We start from the raw sequence: 25119 nt of genomic DNA on the forward strand, positions 1-25119 counted from the left end.
TCGGCTATCTTAGCATGTCATGATTTACTCGCCAACGGCAAGAATGTATTTCAACAGCGTAAAATCAGCTGGAGATAATACCGAAACCATCATTACAAGTTCAGTTGTTACTGATTACGAAACTCCTATCTAGTCCGACGCCGTTGTTCTGTAAGGCGTTTCTTTTATTTCGATAGGCAAAAACTACAGGAAAGCAGTCATGTGTTTCGCATGTGCTTGTAGTCTATTCGCACACGACATAGCAATCGAAAGCGTGTGTAACACTGAAAGGAGTGTCACGGCTATCATCAACGCCGCGAATGCACAATTACATTGATGGAGCTGAACATTTGGAAGCGAATACCTGGGAATACGTGCGCTCTAGGAATATTCAAGCAAATGAAGTAGTCACCAATGTGATCCCTCCTATATTAATATAAGCATGCGTTGTAACGGGAATTGTCAAAAATTTGTTACTAAATTTTAATTGTTTCACAGGTCGACGACGCCAATTATCCTCTCATTCCATGTCCACCAAATCAAATAACATGCTTATTAAAGTGCTTTTGCGGGCTTCTCGTTAGTTGTTTTTAAAAACTCTGGAAAATATGATTTTGAACTCCCTGTAGAATGTCCTCGAAATATGCTGCATAAAAAAAATTGGCGGCGGTTTAGCTCTGGTTATACCTGGAGTGACGCGATAGCTACAGCTGGCCGAGTGGAACTTGTTTCAACCGAATTGGAAACTCGGTCTTTCGCCGCTCTGTTTTGCTGGGTGTTCCTCCTTCATCTTCTTCCACTTGACATGGCGCATGTGCACAGGTATATAATTGGTTTTTTTTTTTGGGGGGGGGTAGAAAGGTGCAGTATCTGTCTCATATATCGTTGGACACCTGAAACTCGCCGTAAGGGAAGGGATAAAGGAGGGAGTGAAAGAAGAAAGGAAGAGGTGCTGTAGTGGAGGGCTCCGGAGTAATTTCGACCACCTGGGGATTTTTAGCGTGTACTGATATCGCACAGCACACGGGCGCCATAGCGTTTTTCCTCCATAAAAACGCAGCCGCTGCGGTCGGGTTCGAACCTGGGAACTCCGAACGCGACCGCGGCGGCTGGGAACTCCGAACCCGACCGCGGCGGCTGCGTTTTTATGGAGGAAAAACGCTAAGGCGCCCGTTTGCTGTGTGATGTCAGTGCACGTTAAAGATCCCCAGGTGGTCGAAATTACTCCGGAGCCCTCCACTACGGTACCTCTTCCTTTCTTCTTTCACTCCCTCCTTTATCCCTTCGCTTACGGCGCGGTTCAGGTGTCCAACGATATGTGAGACAGATACTGCGCCTTTCCTTCCCCCCCAAAAAAAACAATTATATAGCTGTGCACATGCGCCATGTAAAGTGGGAAGAAGATGAAGGAGGTGCACAGCTGTTGCAGCTCGATTTCACCGGCGCGCCACGCCTCCGGCCGCAGCTGCTGCTCCGCCCCACGTGACCAGCCACGTACCAAGCACGTGGCTGGTCAGGTGACCAACCACGTGATGAGTCACGTGACCCGCCGCAGCGCTGCGCCGCCGGAAGCTGCTACGCACCACGTGACCAGCCACGTGACCGTGGCGGCACCGCCACGCTGAAGGCTCGAAATGCTACCGTAATGTAGCTATCGCTACAAAAAGGGCCATATTTCTTTCTGCTTCGTAGTTGCACTATTTAAAAATTTCTGTTGCTGGCGGACATTCTCCAAGAACTTCATTCATGAATACAAGGAATGACCCGTTAACGCCGGCAAAGCACCATTATGAAATAATGTATTTTGGATTGAACTGCTTCCCGCAGACATTTATGCGTAGCACTTTAAGCGTTCTCTTCCTAGCACTTCTGATAAACTTCAGCGATTCACTGCGATCTTTAGCACTCAGTGTTATCCATGTGTCATTCAAACTGGCTCAGTTTGTCCTTTGAGGTTATTCTCCGGTTGAGAGCCCTACTAGACGGCGAAGCCTTTCAGTTTGACGACTTGTCAATGCGTTCGTTCCGAAATCCTTCAGTCAGCAGCTATGAAGATGATAAGTCAGGTGTATTAGCGCATAGTTACGGTTACAGGTCAGGTTGCAAACGTGTTCTGCAGGCATACCAACAGATGTGGCATTCCGAAGTTTGGCCGTAGAAAATGGGTTCCGAAAATTCGCAAACTCCGTACTTTCGGAACTGAGCGTCCCGGGTTTTGCCCGCAAATATTTGCGCATGGCTGCCTAAACGCTGAGGTCTGATAAGGAAGCACTGCTTTAGTTGTTGCTACAATGCCAGCTGCACAAGAACCTGACGTGTCTCGGAAATTTGTGTTGTATACAATGGCGTGTTGATAGCACGTTCCGCAGAAGTCTGTATATCTGAAATGTTCGCTGCAGTCATTTTCGTTTAAGTTGTGTTCCACTGTGTGCGCCATTTATGAAGATATACAAAGCTCTCAGTCTTTGTAACAGCTGGAATACAAAAAATTTTGGTATCGTGCCAATGGCTACATAAAGGGCAGTAAACGACACCTTCTTTTTGAAGAACGTGAATCTTTTTCTGGCGAAATTGAGCACCACAGATTTAAAAGGACGGGAATCCAATTAAAAAGCTTTGTGCATTATACAAAACAACAAGGATTACTAGCTCTGCATTTCCTATAAAAAAATTGGGTACGCACCATGGCGAACTGTAGAAAGAAGTACTGTTTTAAGGTCATCTTCATGTTGTGAATGTTGGAGTCCACAAACTCTTCTTCGTATTTTGCCATGAATATTAGATAGCCCTGCCGCATATATAAAGAAAAAGTCAGTATTAAAAATGGATATGTTGCCGCAGTACTTGCAAAACAAAGCAATCTGCAGTTGCAGGTTTCTATCTTTAGTGGGAAAATAAATAGATAACATGGCACACTAAATGAGCAACTTCTGTCATTACAGTTGAGAACTTCGCCGCTATGAGCCTGTTTAAGTCATGCTAAAAATGGAGGAGGCGAAGTGGATTATCCTTCAAAAACATGCCTAATGTCTCTAACCGTAAAATACCTTGAAGGCAAGGGACAATCCGCCAGATATCATAGTCAGCTCTTCAAGAAGCTCCGGGTAGTTATGCTGCAAGGTAAACATGAATTCATGGTGTTATTCACATCACAGTATACGCGTGAATTGTGCAGCACCAGTGCGATCATTGCTTTGTAACACTTATTTTTGGTCTTAAGACTTCACAGAGTGTTGCATGCACACTACCAAAACTTTGAACCTTCGTGTTAAGGAAATTCTTTAGAATGTGGCTATTTCGAGCTTGCGCTAAATAAAGAGTGAAGTGTTAAACTTTTTTTCTATAAGAGTAATTCTGCGCTGCTTTTTTTGCAGACGAGAGCACTAGAGATATCCAGTCTGAAAAAAAGAGCAGCGCAATTTAATTTTTGTGGAAAAAATGCATCACGAACTAACCCCTCAATGTCGTTTGCTAAACGCAAGGCATGCTTCTATACAAAAATCCTTGCTGTATGAGCCTACGTATTGGAATAGATTATAATTGGTTTTGCAGTAGACGAGCTTTCTCTCCTAGTGCTACCAAGAACAGGTCTTTTTTTATGCCACAGATTGGGGACTTTCTCTAGGCAAAGCTGTAACAGTAGAGTCTGTGCAGCATAAAGGTATGCTATTCTGCCAGTATAAAGTATGCTTTTCTGGTGCACAGCGAGTGGACGGGGCCGGGACACGAAGGAGGAGGGGAGGGGCGGCGGGGCAGCAATGGGCGCACTCTGGTCATGCAATGCCGGCGTTCATTATATGTGTGGACGGGTGAATGGGGAAGATGCCTTAAAATTACCTTCTTTTCTAGAGTAGTTCTGCTTGTCACAATCAGCAGGTATATTCGGGTGAAGGCAAAGCTTCGGCCGACTTACGCGGTCGTAAGTTGGTTGTAGCACTCACAAAAAGAGGCAAAAATATCTTTAATTTCTGCAACCTCCTTTATCGCCAAATTGTATCATCTTGTCTGCTGACGAAATACTGTGAGACTGGGGAGAAGAAGGCTGCAGGGTGTAGAGAGGACCGTACGCTAAGGTGTGCCATTGCGCACGATCTTTAAGCGGGGTCGCCATTGCGCCGCCGCTTAACCCGTTGCGCCACAATGTCACCATATAATTACATATTATGCACTGCGTCAGTTCGAGCCACAGCAGAGATATAATGGGCCGCGAATGGTTGGAGCTTGAATTCCCGTTTTTTAACACGGGCCTTCCAGAAACATCTAGAAACATCTCAAGCTAAGAATGCGAAAAGGACACTGGTAAATGCTTATAAGACGGATGCATCCTTGTCGGTGTGATTGAGGACAGCGTGTTTTCTTTCTCTATTTTTGAGACCATCAAGCCTTTAAAATGCATAAAATAAACTGAATTGTTTACAAACTACTTCCGATAGAAATGAGTTAGAAGGGGCATTATCGATACCCTCAAACCAACCTAGAGTGGGCATGTCAGCAGCAGACACGGCAACATGCTAAGCAATCCCTTTTGCTTTGCACTTCAGGTCATTCTCGGAGCCCTGCTAGCGCCGCGTGAGTGGTATCAAGCGACACGTGCGAACCATGTTCAAGGATTCGATGCCGTATCAGCAGTACTGCTTTCCGACGGAGTCATCACTGAACCAGACCAACCTTGGCTATCAGCTTCCACACCTTTGACGACATCGGGGACGTCACGTCACGTGGCTCATCCATCGACTATAAATTCACCACCGGAGCTTTTCTTCGCCAGTGGGCATGTCAGCAGCAGACACGGCAACATGTTAAGCAATCCCTTTTGCTTTGCACTTCAGGTTGGTAATCTCAAATATGAACATTGTTATCGAAGTGACGATCGTTTTTTAGTGCTGCTGCCCTGCCCACTGAGCGTTGAGTGCTTTCTGTCTTGTGTTATTACATTATCGAAAGATCTGTTGTCTTGTGGCGAAATTGAAGCAAATCCTGGTCCAACTGAAAAAGAGATGCTATCGGAGTTACTAGCAGGCCAGGGTAAGATTACTTCAACAATGGAGGGCCTACACGCATCAAAAAACAAGATAGAAGACAAGCTTTCCTCTTTAACTGAGCGGATTGACGGTATTGAGAGACAGTTATCCGGCCTAAATGTCTTAGCCACGAAGGTGAAAGATATGGAATCTACCATATCAGAACTTCAGGGGCAGCTTACTTTAGTTAGAAACCAGACGGATGACTTAGAAAACAGAGGTAGAAGAAATAACCTTATCATTTACGGTATAGAGGAGGACAGCATTGAGTCTAACCATGAACTGGAAGAGAAAGTAACAAACGGCGTTTTTCAAGAAAAGCTGGGTTTAACGGTAAGTGGCGTCGAAAGATGCCATAGAATGGGTAAAAAGGAAGCAAGCAAGGTGCGACCTGTCATTTTAAAACTGCCCGATTTCCGTGAAAAAATGTCCATATTACAATCATGTCACAAGCTCAAAGACTCCGGCATATCAATAGCTGAGGATTATTCAAAACGAGTTCGAGAAATACGTAAACAGTTATGGAAAAGCTGTAAAGAAGAGAGAGACGAAGGAGCCAAAGCAAAGTTATTATTCGATAAACTAAGCGTTGATAACGTCCTATTTGGTTGGGACGAAGCGAAAGGTTCTCGCTTCAGGCTTAGAAAGAAATCAAACTGACTTCTCACCAATAAACCTCGGACCCTGAAAATATTAAATGTTAATTGTAGGAGTGTTCTAAACAAGACTGCTGAGTTGGAGGCTCTTCTGCTTTTGCACGATCCAGAAATTGCGGTTTTGACTGAGACTTGGCTTAACGACACAGTATTTGACAGTGAGTTTGTACCCACTGGCTACAGTTCGTACAGAAAAGACCGTGATGGTAGAGGTGGAGGCGTTAGCATACTCTTTAAGTCAACCTTGCGAATTTTCCCAATGTCTGATATACCCAATGTAGAGTGTATTTTTTGTAAAGCGTACTATGGAAATGTTAGATATGTTATTGCAGCAATGTATAGGCCCCCTAGTTCTACCGTTTCCGTTCTAGACGATCTCAAACAATATTTGTACACGAATGTCAAACTTGGTGATCGTATTATATTGTAAGGTGATTTTAATTTACCTAATATAGACTGGTCGACGTTCTCACTTGAAAAACATGACGCTTTAGGTGAAGCAATGTTGGACATTGCTTTTTCCTTTGATTTATTGCAAATTGTGGAACAAAGCACAATAATTCAGGGCAGTTCTCAGTCAGTCCTTGACCTATTTTTTGTCAGCGGATCAATAGGCGCAGATACAAATTACGAAATAGTACCTGGAATTTCAGACCACGAAGCTGTCCTACTCACCATTGCTGATGCCGTCTTGGATAGCAAGCCTAAATATCCATCTTACCCAAACTTTTCTCGAGCCGATGATGTATCAATCATTGACATACTTTCGCTTAACTTCGATGCCTTTTCAGATAGCACAGATGATGTGCATTCGCTTTGGTGCAGGTTTAATAAATTAGTAAAAGAGTGCATTGACCGTTTTGTCCCGCTGATAACTAAAAAGAAAAACGGCAGGAACCCCTGGATCTCCCGTGAGACGTTACGACTGCAAAGCCAATTGAAGCGTCTTAAGAAAAGATTGAAAATCCATGCTGCACAGGCGGTCAAAAACAAGATTGACGAAATTTCCTCCCGCCTTAAAAATAAAGTATATGCCGATAAACAACGCTACTAATGTGAATCACTGCCCAGTTTCATAACTACAGCTCCAGAAAAGTTTTGGCGTTCTATTTCTCCGACTTCCAAGGAATGTGATGTGTTTCGTGTTGATGGTAAAGATGTGTGCGATGGCAAGGAAATAGCAAATGCATTTAATAAACATTTTAAGTCCGTCTTTGCTAAATATAATGGCGTAATGCCGTCTTTCGAATTACCTACGTCACCTATACCCGATGTTAAAATAAGTGAAACAGGAATACTAAACATGCTTTTAAATCTGGACATTAAAAAGTCTTGCGGTCCGGACAACATTCCAAACACATTTTTAAAGCGGTATGCAGAATGTACCTCAAAATACCTGCACGTTCTGTTCACGAGATCATTGTGCGAGGGACAAGTGCCGAGCGACTGGAGGACTGCCACAGTGAAGCCACTACATAAGGCAGGAAAAAAACAGTGCATTCAAAATTACCGCCCAATTTCTTTAACATCTACGGTATGTAAACTTTTGGAACACATAATTCATAATCATATCTCAGATTTCTTGGAGAAATATAATATACTTACGAAGCATCAACATGGTTTCCGAAAAGGCTACTCTACAAATACCCAATTGGTTCTAACAGTGCATGACTTTGCTAAAGCAATTAACAATGGGAAACAAATAGACGCTGTTTTTATGAATTTTTCAAAGGCTTTCGACAAGGTGTCTCATAAAAAGTTACTTCACAAATTAGGCGCAATACTGAAAAATTCTCAACTAATTAATTGGCTTGCGGCTTATCTTGAGAACAGAGAACAACTTGTTGTTTTTAATGACCACCATTCAGAACGACTTTCAGTTGGCTCTGGCGTCCCGCAGGGCTCGGTGCTTGGGCCTCTTTTGTTTCTTTTGTTTATTAATGATGTACTGCATGGTATTCCCGTTAAGGTTAAACTTTATGCTGACGACTGTGTATTGTACTCGGAAATAGAGAATGCCGCTGACCAGGAACTGCTGAACAATGCCTTAGGACAAGTTGTTGCCTGGTGCAAAGCTTGGCAAATGTCAATTAATTTAAAAAAACTGTTTTTATGACCATTACACGCAAGAAGCACAAACTTAAATATCCATATGCTACTAACGACATATTTCTCTCCGAAGTAACACACTACAAGTATCTAGGACTCTGGATCACTAATGATCTCACTTGGACTAAGCACCTTGAATATGTAGTAGCTAATGCTAACCGCAAATTATTCTTCTTGAGGAGGGCTTTGAGACTTTCCACCCCTTCTGTCCGTCTGCTCGCATACAAAAGTGTAATTCTGCCGATACTAGACTATGCATGTGTAATTTGGGACCCTTTCACCAAGACTAACATCACCAAGATGGAAATGGTGCAAAGAAATGCAGTTCGCTTCATATATAATAGCTTTGGACGTACATCAGTAACCGAACTACTAATGAAAGCAAACCTGCCACCATTAACGCAAAGAAACCGTGTATCACGACTAAAATTCCTCTTTCAACTTATTAACGGTCATTATAAAACCGACCCCACGGGAATAATTAGTTTTTCATCTGGGTATTCTACAAGGCAGAGACACAGTCGCACAATAACCGCCTTTAGCACCCATAACAACTGTTTTAAGTATTATTTCTTTCCCCGAACAGTAACTGAATGGAATCTACTAACCAATGATCAAATTTCAAAATAATCACTATCGGCATTTATTTCAGGTATTGTTTAGAAATGTGTTGTCTTTAACTGTTTATACGCTCCATGGATCTAATTTGTATTATATGCTTTGTCTGTGTTATTGTTTTCAATATGTATTCATTGTATACCACCCTGCTAAAATCCCCAGAGGGGATTGCAGTATTGATAAATAAAATAAATAAATATGAATATGCTGCGACTCGACTGCTTCCATAATTGTTCATCTGCGAGCGTGAATTTTTTTGGCAATATAGGCCTGTTCCTTACAGAGTTGTAAAGTTAAGTAGCTTTTATTACGACTGGGTAATATTTCATGAATGAAGGGCTTAGTACAGTTGTCAGAGCGGCGCTGCAGTAGAAGCAGACTACCGAGTTAGTTCAAACTCACAGTATGGGACACACAACGTTAAGACGGTAGATTGAAGCGACAAACCACGTGATCTGCGCTGACTGGCAAGTGAAAACATTCATTCGCAGACCCGACTTCTGAACGATATTAAATGGCCAAAGAGCTCAAAAATTGATCGCGGTAGCCAATTAACACAAGACCAGATCACTGTAAAGATGAATTATTGTAAACATGACTTACTCTGTGAGAGACTATAAAAGAGTAAACAGCCCTCTAGCACGCCTCCCGATAGGACAGCATGTATGTTACCCACGTTCCGGAGCGATTTCGATCCCAAAATGTACAGAATGATAACTGTTTGCAACAGAGGCGTATTCTCACCTCAAAAGCTAATAATTTCATGCAGCTAGCTAGCAATTGAAGGAAACTTTTATTTTCGTCAATGGAGGTGTAGATGTTAGCCGTTAGAGAAGATTGAAACCTGGGTTGAAATCTTAGCAGCGGCAATAACATCACATATTTTGAATACGCAATCTGCTTCCGTTGCCAACCATAAATATGCCGTATAGTAGTGACAGACACCCGCCCAGTGATTGGACAGCATGTCCTTATTAGAAAGATTGCCAGAGGGCCGTTTATTCCCTTTTAACTCACTACATGGTGATTAGTGTTGCGGCACAGACATGCATCTGTCGTGCAAAAATGTTGCGACTAAACTTGTTCATTGGATAGTAAGCAATCGTCATTAGGTTAGTGCCGTTAACTTTTGGGTGTGGTTGCGTGCATTGATCAAACACGCAGTTTTGATTTTGTGCTACAGGAGGGCGAGAATTCGTTCTGTCGGTGTTACGGAAAACATCGCTTTCTCAAAATTCTGACGCACAATATGGCTTGAAGTAATATCCCATCACAAATCTGTGATTACTCTAACAGTTACAATAGGCGACCAACTTTAAATTGTCGAAAAAATAACTGAATCAGGATTCATTTACCAGTTACTATGCACCAAGATTCAGCGGTTTTTCGACTTCTCTCATCTCTGGTTTTCGTGCAGCACAAAACAAATATTCGCACATAAAAAAATCTTTTCATATTGTTTAAAGGGTGCAAAAATGCACAGCAGTACGCTATATTGATGGATTAGCGAGATTACCTGAAATAGGTCATTTCGGTAAGCAAACTGGTCCACATTGTTTGCAGTGCAGTTCACCACAGTGCTAAACTTGTTCTTCGTTGTCTCCGAATGCCAGTTTTTCAGCTGAAGGCGGTCATTAATGGACGCACCTGTAGGGGAGACAATGCGCATGTCGATACCTGTTTTAAATGTACTTCTTCACAACAGGCATCTAATAAGTGTACTCTACGAACGAGTCAGGATTCTGGCAGCTCATTCAAGAATCGATGTGTTTTCATAAGTGGTCAATATTTGCTTCTTTCCTTGACATGATTAACGTGTGGGGTGTTAAAGATGAACACAATGGTCTCAACGCTACCGCACACTGTGCAAATCAGCCTCGAAGCATGTATACTTGAGACTAAGCAGATGCGATAACAAACGTGTTGGTGCCAGAACTTCCGGCTTACTCCTGGATAGAGCATATGGCTTGATGCTCGCCAGTATCGACATTGCCTGATGCTGCACGCGTTATTCGGATGCGAGAGGCTTAGGACCCTGAAGACTACGATGCGTTCATCTTTGCTTTAGAATTACTGTGTAAGGATCCTGTATTTAGTTAACTATGGTTTTTTTGAGCTCCCTATCATACTGTGCGGCCGACACATCCCTGGCCGCCGAACGCCGGCTTCTTCACAGTCTCTTTTAAACATTAGGCGCAAGACGGTTGGTAATAAATATGCATGTTATCTCTGCATCATGTTCCTACAACAATCTGTTGCGTTTGTTACGTGTTCTTGCAATTTATAGAACTGATAAACTAATGTTACCTGTGTCCGTTATCAACTGCTGTTGACAAAAGAGTTTTAGGCGCGATTCTCTGGTCTTCTACATTGTTACGAGTGCGGGAGCAAACTCGTGTCAAGACGACGTCCCGGGCATCTGTTCATGTTTCTATATAAAGTTGATTCATTTGACTTGATTGTGTGCGGTGCCGAATCGCCTCTCTCCTAGGTGGTGTCCTTGTATAACCACCTTACCCAGCACGGAATACGTGACTCCTATAAACTTAACAAGAGGACGTTTTTCCTTCCCTCAGGATTTGAAAGCGGGCTCGCGATGCAGCACGTAACCGCTGCAGGCCTGAAGGGCCTGTCAGTTGAATGTTTTCTTCACTATGGATTTCAGATTAATATTAGTGATGTATTAAAAAACAAACTAAAACTGAATGAAAAGATTTTGCTAGCTGCTGTATCGGAGCTTGATGCACCTGAACTGCGGCTAGCGGAAATAAAAGGGACAGGGAGAGCGAAAGGAAAAGGGGAGCGGTACAAATAAAGAACTTGCCTCGATGACGAAGCTCACTAACCATTTAACACAATAGAGCCGCTCCAAGTTTTGTTTCCGTTACTATGGCGCACTGGTGGCATTCGCTATTCTTTTGCCACTTTGGGCCGGTGCACTATTCGCTGCACTCGTCCAAAACTGATGAAATTGAGAGGGCTTTTCGTTTTTAGCAATGTGCATGCTATCTTATGTGAAATACGTTGAATTATTACCGAGGCCGTTTTGTACTGACTAGCGTGGTATTGTTTGGGATGTCCTATGCCGTGCGCCAAAAAGATGGGCGCGCATGAAAACGTGCTTTTGTTTAAAGCTACGTGTCCATGAGAACCTTAGAGATGGCGATTGAGAAAGGAAGGCGGTATTTTCTAGCCGATCTATTTCCCGTTCTTCCTCTGTCCCAAAAAATCAACTGAGATGCGGTTTTTTCGAAAAAAAAATTCTCGCTGAACTTTACCCTTATTTGCTTAATTCACTTCAGGAGACAATGTTTTTGTTTTGACCAGCTGATATACCTGAGCCTACATAGTACATCTATGCGCAATGTTAAGAGAACTCCAAAGTAGAGTTGTTTTGTTAAAAGGAGTAATTACTAATAAGAATCCACCCAAGAGCAGCCGTACGGCTACAGTAAAAGGCTTTAAAGATTTCACAGAAGCTTCGCAGTTCAAGAAAAACTTGTTCTGGTTTGGGATTCGAACTTGGGACCCCCGCCTCCCCCTGCCGGCCGTCCCGGTTGCCTCTGTTGGTACAGTAACTGTGAGGCGGTGGTCATCGGTTGTAACCCAAGACAAGAACGAGTTTTTCTTCAGTATCTCTGAAAGCACTATAGCTTTCCATTGTAGCCGTTTGGGTGCTCATGGTGGATGCTAATGAGTAACTTCTTCCTTAGTACCTATAGGGCCCTGATGGTTTTGTGCAACGGATATCTTGAACGGGCTCAGCCCGCGGCCGCTTTCAGAGTGTCTTTATAAGTTGTTAGATTGTAAGAAAGTGCAGAAATAATTTCCGCTTACACTTGCAAAGCTGCAGCACTGTTTATCTCTCTCAGGTATAAGATGATGCTGTCGTCGTCTTGGTATATTTCGAACATGACTGTGCTAACCGTAATCTTTCATTATCCGTTCATTTTTGCGCACACTAATGTATTTGCAAAGCAACCATGAAAGAAACAGCGGTCGTGGCATAAAGGCCTAACAAGACGCAGTGATTCAGTAAATTGCAGCTATCAACCGGATAATAATAATAATAATAATAATAATAATAATAATAATAATAATAATAATAATAATAATAATAATAATAATAATAATAATAAACAGAGAGTACACTTTCCTCCAGCGCGCTCAATTTTATAAAAAGGAGTGCGTTAGAGGACACTTTACTCTGTTTACTCTCATATAGGCGTATTCGTGTTAAGAGTGTAGGCGTCGACTATACTCCATCTCAGTATTTCCGTGCAGCACTACCATAGATGCGACGAGTGCGGAGGCATTGTTCTGACGCTGTGGAATGTAGCATAAGTGTAAAATGGGCCTATATTGTTACCCGGTGGCCAGCCGAAGAAACAGACACGATGATCGATGGCAGTGAGATGATTTAAGGGCTGCTGGCCTAGCATGAGCACTCCCGGCCGCGCCACTGCACAGTTCGTCGTCTTCGTCACACTACTCGGGGCCACCGAGCGATCGTCCCGATCGGTGACAAAAAGATGCGCGAAGTGTTTACGGGCTTAAGAGGATGGTTGGACATGGACGAGGGTATGGCGCATGCCTGATACCTGATTTAATATCTGCAGCGGGTCCTTGGACCTAGGATGTTAAACTTATTTTGGGAATATGGCGAAGTGCTTGGCTTGAAGCACTCTGGCACGGGTCGGCCCGGTATTGCACTGCCTCCGGGATGGGCCCGGGGCATATTAGCGCGGCGCGTCTTTTCTTTCACTCTTTGCTCTCCTATCCTTTACCCCCCCCCCCCCCGACTTTCAGCACGCGGCAGAGAGCGTGGCTAGGCTTGAGCCAGTACGCAGGCCCGTGCTCTTTCCTTTTCCTTCTTCCTCTCAGAAACATCAGTCAGTCAGTCAGTCAGGGACAAGAAAGGGGTGAGGTGCTGGCCGCCATGATGAATGAGATGGCTGAATGATTCCTGGTCCACGAAGCTTCTGGGCCGCAGCTTTTATATTGCAGGTGTTTTATATTGCCCATGCGCCAAACGCAGATAAGCAGCAATGGCGTAGAGTTGAAGCATCCGTCTCGCGTGCATGAGGACCGGGGCTCGAATCCCTGTGTTTGAAAAAAAAAACTCCGCGTGTTGACGGAATTGCATAAGCAGGCCTGGGGTGCGGCCTGATCTCGGTGACCAGAACCGACAACGCATTCCCTCACCAGAACAGGATTTGGCCACCCTGGTGTAGTACTTGGCCACAACCTTCTATTATCAAACCAATTAGCCCTCGGCCCTCAGTCCCCAGCGGCTGCGGAGCAACTGACCAAGGCGGTGGTCAGACCTGTGACGCAGCGGAGGGTACAAAGAATCTCTGGCTCCGGACAGGCCACCATTGGAATCTGAACCTGACAATGTTTAGCGCTAGAACCTTATCCAGTGAGGCTAGCCAAGCAGTGCTGTTCGAGGAACTAGCGGACATTAAATGGGATGTCATAGGGCTTAATGAAGTTAGAAGGAAAGGTGAGGCGTATACAGTACTAAAAGACGGGCAAATACTGTGCTATCGCGGATTAGCGGGTAGACGAGAACTAGGTGTGCGATTTCTCATTGATCAGGATATAGCTGGCAACGTAGAGGACCTCTATAGTATTAACGAAAGGGTTGCAGCTATCGTAATTAGGCTTAATAAGAGGTCCAAGCTCAAGGTGGTGCAGGCCTACGCGCCTACATCCAGTCATGATGACCAGGCTGTTGAAAGCTTCTATGAAGACGTGAAATCGGCAATGAACAAAGTAAAACCACAGTACACTGTACTGATGGGCGATTTCAATGCGAAGGTGGGCAAGAAGCAGGCTGGCGATCAGGCGGTACGCGACTACGGGTTAAGTTCTAGGAATAGCAGGGAAAAGCTATTAGTAGAGTTCGCAGATAGAAATAATTTACGGATCATGAATACCTTCTTCCGCAAACGAGAGAACAGGAAGTGGACCTGGAAGAGCCCCAATGTTGGGACTAAAAATGAAATCGACTTCATACTATGCGCTAAACCTGAGATCGCTCAGGATGTGGACGTTTTCGGGAAGGTGCGTTGTAAAGACCACAGAATGGTAAGGTCTCGAATTAGCTTAGATTTGAAAGGTGAAGGGATGAAGCTAATAAAGAGGAAGTCCATTAACGAGCTAGCGATAAGAAGGAAAATAGTGGAATTCAGGATGTCGCTGCAGAACAGATATTCAGCTTTAACCGAGAAAGACGATCTGAATGTCCATACAATGAACGATAATCTGACAGCTATCATTACGGAGTGCGCAGTGGAAGTAGGCGGTAGGCCGGTTCGACAGGATACCGGCAAGCTATCTCAGGAGACGAAAGATCTGATTAAGAAACGGCAAAGCCTGAGGGCGTCTAGCCCTTCAGACAGAATGGAACTAGAGAGCTATCGAAGCTAACAAATAAGCGCAAGGGTAGGCCGCATATAGAAATTTAATATGGAGAGAATCGAGCATGCTCTAAAGAACAGAGGTAGCCTAAAAGCGGTGAAGAGAAAACTAGGCATAGGTAAAAACCTATGCCTAGTTTGCGCATAGAGACAAGGAGGTTTATGTCATAAGCAATATGGATAAGATAGTTAAAGTAGCCAAGAGTTCTGCAGAAATCTGTACATCAGCCAAAGTAATAAGAACGTTTATGATAGAGACAGTAGCGCGCAGCAATGCGTCATCCCGCCAGTAACGAAAGAGGAAGTAATGAAAACATTAGGAGCAATGCAAAGGGGTAAAGCACCTGGTGAGGATCACGTAACAGCAGATCTGTTGATGGACGGAGGGGAGATGTGCTAGAAAAACTAGCCGCCCTGTATACGCATTGCCTTATGACCTCGACCGTACCAGAAGCTTGGAAGAACGCAAGCACAATCTTAATTCCTAAGAAAGGAGACGCCAAGTAATTGAAAAAAAATCAGAGCGATCAACTTACTGTCCGTTGCCTACAAGATATTTACTAATGTAATCGGCAACAGAGTCAGGGCAGTCTTAGGCTTTAATTAGCCAAATTATCAGGCAGGCTTCGTAAAGAATATTCCACAACAGACCATACTGAGTCTATCAATCAGGTGACAGAGAAATGCGCAGAATATAACCAACCGCTATGTATAGCCTTCATTGATTAAGAGAAAGCATTTGACTCAATGGAAACCTCAGCATTCATACAGGGATTGCGGAATCAGGGCGTAGATGAGCCTTATGACAAAATACTGAAAGAAATATATAGGAACTGCATAGCTACCATAGCCCTCCATAAAGTCAGTAATGAAATTCCAACAGGAAGGGTGTCAGGCAAGGCGACACGATCTTGCCAATGCTATTCACCCTTTGTTTACAGGACGTATTCCGGAGGCTGAATTGGGAACAGTTGGGGATAAGAGTTAATGGAGAATACCTAAATTTTCTGCGATTCGCTGATGAGATTGCCTTGCTGAGTCACTCAGGAGATGAACTGCAAAGCATTATGAATGAGTTAGACAGGCAGAGTAAAACTGTGGGTCTTAAAATTAACACGCGGAAACCCTAAGTAATGTTCAACAGTCTAGCAAAAGAACAGCCGTTCCAATTGGCAGCGAGGTGCCGGAAGTGGTAAAGGAATACGTTAGGGCAGGCAGTGACAGCTGATCCGGATCATGAGAGGGAAGTGACAAGAAGGATAAAAATGGGGTGGAGCGCATATGGCAAATTCTCGCAGATCATGAGTAGCAGTTTACCAATTTCCCTCAAGAGGAAAGTGTACAACAGCATAATCTTACCGGTACTCACCTACGGGGCAGAAAAGTGGAGGCTAACGAAAAGGGTTCAGCTTAAGTTAAGGGCAACACAGCGAGCCATGGAAAGAAAAATGATAGGTGGAACTTTAAGAGACCGGATTGCGGACAGAGTGGGTGAGGGAACAAACACGTGTTAATGACATCCTAGTCGAAATCAAGAAGAAGAAATGGGCTTGGGCAGGGCATGTACTGCGAAGGCAAGATAAGCGCTGGTCCTTAAGGGTAACGGAGTGGATTCCAAGAGAAGGCAAGCGCAGCGTGAGGGCGGTAGAAAGTTAGTCGGGTGGATGATATTTAGAAGTTCGCATGCATAGTGTGGGCACAGCTGGCAAAGGGCAGGGTTAATTGGAGAGACATGGGAGAGGCCTTTGCCCTGCAGTGGGTGTAGTCAGGCTGATGACGATATTGATGATGAAAATGTTTCTTCACAAAAACATACACTTTAAATCTAGATAGCGTAAGCCTCGGGTCGAGTGTGTGCTTAGTTGAGCAGAGAAGCGGGGTTGAATACCAGCTTTAACAACTGATCACTATGACAAATATGATCTATGAAGGTGCGCACGTGGTAGCTACATTTACGAAAAATGTAAAAAAAGCATCCTGCGCAATCCACTTAAAAGGAAAAGAATTGTCTGAAAAGAGAACAAAACGCTTCAAAAGATATTGTTTGAAAGAGACATTGCCGCCTCGCATATAAAAGACACCTGCCTCTGACTGCTGAAATAGGAAAGATAATGTTAGCCACAACCTTAGGAACTTTTTAACTGCACTGAAAGTCACAACGTAGCTATAGTACACTGGCTGTTTGAAATAAAACGGCATATAAAATCTTTGTGTCCCCCTTCTGGATTTTTGTAAAATCTGGGTATACGAACCGCTCTGTGAAAGGAACAGCACGTGTTTTAAAATTTTAAGTCTTCGAGGCATTAGAAAAACGTTTTTCCACAAGACGGTCAAATATCCACTGCTTACGAGCGGGAAGAATGTTTAATCAGAGCGTGGCATCTACGTCATTTTCTCGATGATATTGGGTTCTGTAAGAAACATTATTGCCTATAATATCAAGGATTTGGAAGGAAACAAGCGAATTGCAACACCTTATTATGAAAGATTCTCCCAAGGATTTGTATATCATTTTCATTAGTGGCAGATTACATTAAGATCTTAATGCACAGAGGTGTACGAAAACAGACTGCAAACGTTTTGACTACTTCAGTATTATGACACCTGGATAAGGTATCGCCAAAATCAACCGAAGATATTTGAGATTTTACAAATTGCAACAGACAACATTCGCTGCGTGGGCAGCTTGCAATGGTGGTAAACAGATTGGTTTGGCATTGTATTTACGCGTGACCACCGTGTGATCACCACGCCTACTTAAGATTAGGTCAATACTGGTCACGAACCACGGACGCGACGAAGATCTTCAGCGGGAATGACCAAAGAACCCTTTTGGGATCAACCGATTTAATCAGCGCCAAGGAACTAGGACCCGAAAACAGCGCACAACATTGGACGGGCGCTGTGCCGAAGATATATTTCCTTCCGATATACTGATATGGTGATCGTACGGAAACAGCGAGCTGAGATTACAATCCGGATTCATCTCTTTGGGGTCGTAGAAACCACGTCGAAGAAGGTTTGTTTATTGGGTTTAACGTCCCAAAGTGACTCAGGCTACGAGGGATGCCGTAGTGAAGGGCTCCGGAAATTTCGACCACCTGGGTTTCATTAACGTGCACTGATATTACACAGTACACGGGCCTATAGAATTTCGCCTCCATTGAAATTAGACCTCCGCGGCAAGGATCGAACCCGCGTCTTTCGGGCTAGCAGCCAAGTGCCATAACCACTGAGCCACCGCGGCGGCTACGTCAAAGAAGATAAGAAGACAGGGGCAGAAAAGCATATGTGTTTATGAGGACTGAAAGAAATTATTTAATTATTAGCGTTTTACATTGCTCAGAGCCACAGTGCGGTTAATTTCTTTGCTTGTCGCAGTAACTTTTATCACCATAACGCTAGTATCATGACTTCCGGATGATAGTTTGTTGCGTGCATATAGCGCTCATATTTTGGTTTAAAAGTGGCATGCGTGAAACTCTTGTAAATCATTGAGATTTTAAACTGGCCATCATTTACTCTCATAAAAATACACAGGAGTGCTTGTTAATCTGCATGCTTTAGAAAATGATCTCGTAATCCGGTTCAAGTGGATAAGCTAGCTCCTCTGGCGCTCTGTATGGATGCCTGTTTCTAACTACGCCATCGCACTTTGAGAAACACGCGGCTAACGAACGAGGTGAATTTTGAGGGATGCGGGCACGTTATTTGACATTTGGATGTGTTCCGCCTTACCTGTGAACATGATTGCTTCCATAAACTTGATCGACACCATGGCCCCTATGGTGCTGAATGCGTAAACGCTGCGATTCAAAAGAAGTAAACCATGAGACCGCATTGAGACTTAGATATTTTTCGACCTGCTTCCAAGTTTGTCACGTGCCAGCTTCGATTAATTGTATCTGGCAATGCTGCACGCAAATATGGAATTTCGACAATCGTGTCTAACTCCGTGCAAGAAAATGGAAAGAAATAATAAAGGAGGCAGAGGACGTAAGCTTTGTCATAACCACCTTCAAACGCAGCTGAGTCGAAATTAGCGCAAATGAAAAAGAGCAAAATCCCACAGGACGGTTGTAACATTTTAACGCGCGGTGCAGCAACAGGTGTTGAGGTACTAACATTCCACGATATATTGATGCAAAGAATTTGAGAACAACGCGCGTATAACTAAAGCCATAGAGTACTTTTTCTAGTTTCCCACACGTATTCAATCTTTAACAAGCGGTACCCTCCAGTCCACGGTTCCAGGCGCACTGCGCCACACCTTCTGAACTTCACTTCAGCGGATCGTTACGCACCAGCCTACAGACAGACCGTATTACGGTCTTCCGGTCTCGCCATACTCTTTCTGGCCGCTCCACGGCAACAACTCTCCAAGTGGTTCCCGAGGCAACCAAACTCTGCCTATGCACTACTGCTACTACTACCACTACGACTACTTCTCCAACGTCGCGGACCTTTAACATGACCTTTAAAAAAAAACTCCAGAGATATGTGGTTCAAACAGTGCTTTCACTCACGGAGGAAGTTCAGTCAGTTTTGTCCAGTTCTGAATCAGGACGATGGGAATCACTGAAAAGAATTCAGCGGCACGTATTACTGCGCTATGTGACGGGCAGCTTGTGCTAGCAGGAACTTCATTATGGGTAAATGATTATGGTCGCATGCACGAACCTGATGGAAAACGTTAGCAGGCGATAGCTGACAAAGCCTTGCTAATCGCCATGTGCAAGCACACGCCATCGCCAACTTACGCGCCTCAGCACCATGCCAAGTCCGGTAGAACATATGGCACTCAACATGATATGGCGAAAGCTGTCGCGTGTCTGTCAGCCTGAGAAATATTGCTAAGGGCTACGGCGGCAACCATTGCTTCAATGCAACAGTGCCGCCAGACTAAAATGAGCCAAGCCACCTGCCTACCATTTAGAATTTTTCCCCTCTACAAAAAAATTTGAGGCAATTTTCTCACAAGATCATACCGCTCTCACATGAATACGCACGTCTGGCTTCTCTGAGCTTGCGTTGCCCTCGAGTGAGACGTACCGCTTGCTGCAAACGCCAAAGCGTTTAGACGCTATATGGCTGGTTGGTCACTCGCGTGTGATGTAAGCCACTTTGTCTTTATCTCCCGCTTCCACATCACCTCTAACGCAGCATCAGTCCCGCCTAATCCCTCGCGCCACCCGCGTTTCGGATCGCTGGCATGCTGAGCACTTTCCCTCGCGAATGAATGCTACAATCACAGAGGCTACTCTAGCAGGCATATGCACTGTAGTCATGGTCAGTAAAATGGAAGCTGAGCCGCTGCTACAGAATATGGCAAGACTCAAGGGTTCCCAGGTATGAAGCTCCTAGCTAAAGCGTCCCAAGTTCTCGCGCTGAAATTCACAGCAGTGACGTAATCGCCGAATAAATCAGCGATGACGATTAGACTACACTTCAATACTTGTCATTGTGCGGAGAAGCTTCGTCATGACGTCATCTGCGGTCTGGTTTTTTTTACTTCCGCTGCTGCCGCCCGGCCCACTAGTGCCTCATCAAATGCTGCCAAGAGGCGAAAGGAAAGGTCGGCAGCGTTTGATTTTAGGAGCGTTTGATTTTTTTTTCTGCCGAGTAAGCTTTTCGGCGTCGGCGATGAAGTGCGGCAGTAGATGGCGTCATTAAGCAGCCCGAACCCGAAACCGTTTATGTGAACGGCGCCGGGTTTTCCATAACCGCAGGCGTAGCTCCGGTGAGCCTGAGTTTTCATGTAACTTTGTCTTGCAGGCGTTCATGCTAGAAAGAGCCCAAATAACCAATCTGGTTTATTTTCACTTTGACTCCTACTGGCAAAAATTAGTATAATAATACTGTGAAAATAAGAGCACCCGAAAGTCACAATGCCGACATATCAGGAAACGACAAAAAACAAACATAATTAATCGGGGGGAGAAGGAAAGGTGACTTTTTAATTCCCAGTTAACACGTGCTCATTGAAGAAATATGAAAAACTGAATATTTTCCTCCCGTTTGCTTTGGGTTCTCCGAATTTAAGTCGCTCTTTAAGCCTCGTGTTGTGAGAGGCCTTAGAGCGGAATGCGGACTTGTTAGTGTCAGTTCACCATCCCAAGGCGGCAGTGGTTCGAACTGTGCCTACCTAATGTGTTGCACCAGTGTATGTACTGCACTCCGGCGGAAAACGGGCTCAGAGACCTGCGAATAGAAGCATCCTTCATTAGTCCCCAACAGCTGCAAAATCTGCGTATGGAGGGTATATACGGTGAACCTATTATTCGAACTATTAGAAGAAGCTAAAATCTGCAAGACAATCACGTAAAACATCTATTTTGCTATAAAGAAATTTGCAATTGTCATCTCATTGGAAAGGAGCAGTACTGGAAATTCTTTTTCGCTTTTTGAATTCCTCTCGCCTAAACTCATGAAGCGCCTTTTGAAAGTACCACTATGTTAGTATGTGGCCTTGCCGTGAACTTTGCTTTCGGACGCCATGATTCATATACAAGCATCGATAATTACAGTTCCTACTTAAATATTTCCATACTCCGTCCATTTTTTTGTGTCCACAAAGTTTCGATAGTTGGCACACTGCCGCTGTCTGGTATCCATCCGTACGGCTTCCCTTTGAAGCTTTTTTCTGGGCATGGGCATAATTTTTCGCCTACGATTTTTCAATACAAATGAAAACGCTGTCGATGCGACCTATATTTAAATCAGAAGGTACGAACACACCTCGTTATACGATAAAAACACTCAATAATATTTTGTCGCGAGAAGTTGTTTTATTAAATATGTGAATCGGAGGATTATCCCGCACTTAAGCCCGATAAGAAGTTGGCAGTTGTTTGGATTGCGCTTCAACCCAAAGACTATCCCTTATCCTCTTAATGCGTCATATGGGAGTGGTTTTGTCGTTTGTCTTTGATTACTAAGATGGTATTGAAATACATTCAGGAAAAGTAACTTTCAGGACGGCGTTTTAAAAAGAGGGCCTGATTATTGGAGTGCAACTCTCGAGCGCCCGTTCCTGCGTTGAGCGGCGTGCCTCGGCGTAACCGAGCTAACGAGCGCATCAGAGGATAAAAGAGAGCGAACGCAAAGCGCTGTGGATAAAGAAAGACTGCGATAGCGAAGAGAGCGCAGGGAAGAAAACAGTAGCACATTATTTGCCTCGAACATAAGCTACTGCAGTTTTTTATGGGCAAGCACCACAAGAGCGAATACTAATAAAGTAAAAGTTTTTCCAAAAAGCTACATTGGCTGCATAGCCAATATTGATCGTCAGTCTACGACAAGACATCTCTTGGCAGAATACAATATTATTAGCTTTGAGCATCACTACGAACATCGCTTGTTGCACGCTTTCTATTTTTCTCAACATGAATGTCAAAGTTTCTTTCGTTCTGTGGCAATGCTGCAACATATACCTCCAAGTTCTTCAACTCAAATTTCCCATCCTTCGTTGGTCCCATCCTTCCGCACTCAGTACAAACTGCAATCATTGAAACACAATCTACCGGTCTTACTGAATAAACTCAAACCGGTAGTCCTTAAATCACCAAAACAGCTACGATGACACTTTTCAGAATTGTAAAATGAAAACTATTGATTGTCGCGTAAATCTTCCAGCATGTCTCTATTTCCCGGTTGCTCTTTCTACGTAGTGTTGCTTTTATTTTCATGCCCCAGTCTGCACTCAACGTCTGCTGCGGCCTTGTGAACTGCTACAGTGCTGAGTCAAGTTGCGGCCGGCAGCTTTTAGCCCTGGCGACCATCCAGTTCTCTGGCAAATAAAGAACTCAATTGGATTGAACTGAAAGTCGCGCGGCTAGCGGCACAAAAATAAGAGTGGGAAGATTGTACTGGCGCACGGTCGAAGGTTCGGGCTACGCTAGGGCGTCTTAGCTCACGGCCCTTGTGCTCCCCTCCCCGAGACCTTAGCGAAGAGGTGCGTGCTGACGTACGCTTTTAGACGGTTAGAGCCCTCTCAAGAAGTCAGGGAAAAGACGCAGCTTGTCGCGAGCTGCGGCGCCTGCTCCCGTTGTCGGCGCCACTGCCTGCTTCAAGGTATTTCATACTTGGTTTTTCGACAGCGCTATACGGATTGTACTCAAGCGTTGATGGTTTGACTGTGCTACCGCCTTCGGCGTGCGGCAAGCATCTCAGCCCTCTTCCCCTGGATCTGTCTGAATGTACTCCTTATCAAAATTGCCATGTTGAATGGCAGCTGTGTCGGCCGTTTCCCGTAGCATTTTGACGCGCCGTTTTAGTTTGCATGTGCGTAATCGTCCTTCTACCGTTTCGGACGGTTTTTATTAAGTGATGTGTGACGTTTTATGTTAAATGGTTTAGGTTTATGGGGGCTTAACGTCCCAAAGCGACTCAGTCTAAGAGAGACGCCGTAGTGAAGGGCTCCGGAAATTTCGGCCACCTGGGGTTCTTTAACGTGCACTGACATCGCACAGTACATGAGCCTCTAGAATATCGCCTCCATCAGAATTCGACCGCCGGGCCGGGATCGAACCCACGTCTTTCGGGCCAGCAGCAGAGCGCCGTAACCACTCAGCCACCGCCGCGGCTCTTTTATGTTAAATGGTGTAGCGTAAGAGCAAATAGTGGGTAATATAGTGTGTTACGTGAGAAGCTGCGCGCGATTTATGGACAATCCCTCGTAATTTAAGGAATCTGGAAACGGAGGGGAGAGACGGCTAATAAGGCAGTGAATTACGCTACAGAAGCTACTGTGTTAGAGGCAAGTGCAATAGCCTCCTGTCTTGCAGGCGAATTTGATGTCATTTGCTTCAAATGACACCAGCCTGAGTTGAACTCCTTGCTAGCATCGTCATCACGAGACTAAAGCTGTAATGTCGTTTGCAAATGTCTCCAGTGAGGATTTTCCCGAGAGAGGCTCAGCTATATGCTCAACGGCGGAGAGTCGGTTTGCGAGCTGCCGAAGCATAAAACCTTGTGTGATTGCTTTCGACACTGCGTGTTCCGTCTGCGTCACCTATGGTTGAAGCACCGCAGCAGCTGCGCTCATAAATCACCTCACCGAGAAGCGCAATTTTTGGGGCAACTGATTTCCCCTCGCCAACTCCCAATGCGTTTAGACCTTGGAACATAAATCGCATGCTTACTTCGTGGTATCTTCAGAGCCGTACAGTGGCCATGCATTTTTCTTAACAGCACGAAAAGGAAACCGCTGCGTTCTCGCAACTTTAATGTTTTGTCTCTAATGGTTAGTTTTTCTTTCAGATTTCTACCTTTTGAATTTTATGACGCGCTGCAGGAAATTAAAATCAAGAAGTGGTACAAAACTGGGCCACACTGGTAAATAAAGGGTCCATTCGCTGAAACTTCACGCTAATTTAGAAATCGTGTCAAATGCACCCACGCGTCTATTTACCCGCCCCAGATGGAAGCAGCCGCTATTAGCTGCTTTCAAATGAAAAAAAAAGAGGCTCTGGCAATAAGAATGCAGTATACGATATTGTACTACATTACATTACATTACAATGCTTCTGAGCTGGGAAGCGTCTGCGTAAAAAGACACTTTTTGTGGAAATAAGCAAAACCTCCTTATAGGGCAAAAACTGCACAAGCCTTTTTATGATTGCTTACATATTTGCGCAGAAATGTATTCATGTGAGCACGAGGTCTGCTACATATACGGCTGCCACTGCCATCTATCTCCAGCGTTGATTTAATCCATTTTTCTTCTTTGTTATATAAAAAGAGAACAGAAACGTGTTTTTCTACTCTAATGCAGAACATTTGAAAAGAGACTAGGCGCAATCCCCATATTCAACTGTAACGTTCACCCTATAAAATCAATAATTTTTTTCCCATATTTTTGTATGTGAATTCGTGTCTGCACCAAAAAGGAGAACTAAAGCTGCGTGTTCAGCTCAAAGATTTATTTCCGAACAATTAATGGATCAATAAGCATTTATAGGCTGAGAAGTGCTTACATACAATACGATAAGGAAACATTACCTGCCACTTTCAAAACGTACTAGACTGAGTGGTATGTGTAGGTTAGGCAATATAAGGAATACCTACAGCTAAGTATGAGGAGACCAAAGTTTCGGCCCTTAGTTCTTAAGTAGTGTATCTGTCCTCACCGATATTCCAGGCAGTCGTCTTTCGTTGTGTTCTCGTGAAGCCACCGGATTTCGTCTCTTGTTCGTCTCCGCATTGTATCCAACTCTATTCCGACAAAAGGGGAGCCTTCATTCCATAATTCGACAATCTGCAAAAACAGTGCAAGAAATAACAAAAAGTCAGAAAATATCAACGACGCTT

At 44.2% G+C, this 25119-nt stretch overlaps 1 protein-coding gene across 1 annotated transcript in view; it reads right to left on the reverse strand.

Moving 5' to 3' along the window:
• The window catches only part of LOC144119220 (uncharacterized), a 102939-nt gene that overhangs the window by 73374 nt on the left and 4446 nt on the right, over positions 1–25119 (reverse strand). Inside the window, exons 3-9 of the mRNA XM_077651895.1 lie at positions 24939–25066; positions 20954–21009; positions 19335–19386; positions 18547–18614; positions 9900–10030; positions 3027–3092; positions 2663–2767 (exon numbers count right to left, since the gene is read on the reverse strand). Coding sequence (XP_077508021.1) covers positions 2663–2767; positions 3027–3092; positions 9900–10030; positions 18547–18614; positions 19335–19386; positions 20954–21009; positions 24939–25066 — 606 coding nt within the window. The remainder of the gene's footprint in view (positions 1–2662; positions 2768–3026; positions 3093–9899; positions 10031–18546; positions 18615–19334; positions 19387–20953; positions 21010–24938; positions 25067–25119) is intronic.

This window comes from Amblyomma americanum, chromosome 2 (genome assembly GCF_052857255.1).
Source record: "Amblyomma americanum isolate KBUSLIRL-KWMA chromosome 2, ASM5285725v1, whole genome shotgun sequence".
Classification (NCBI taxonomy): Eukaryota; Metazoa; Arthropoda; class Arachnida; order Ixodida; family Ixodidae; genus Amblyomma; species Amblyomma americanum.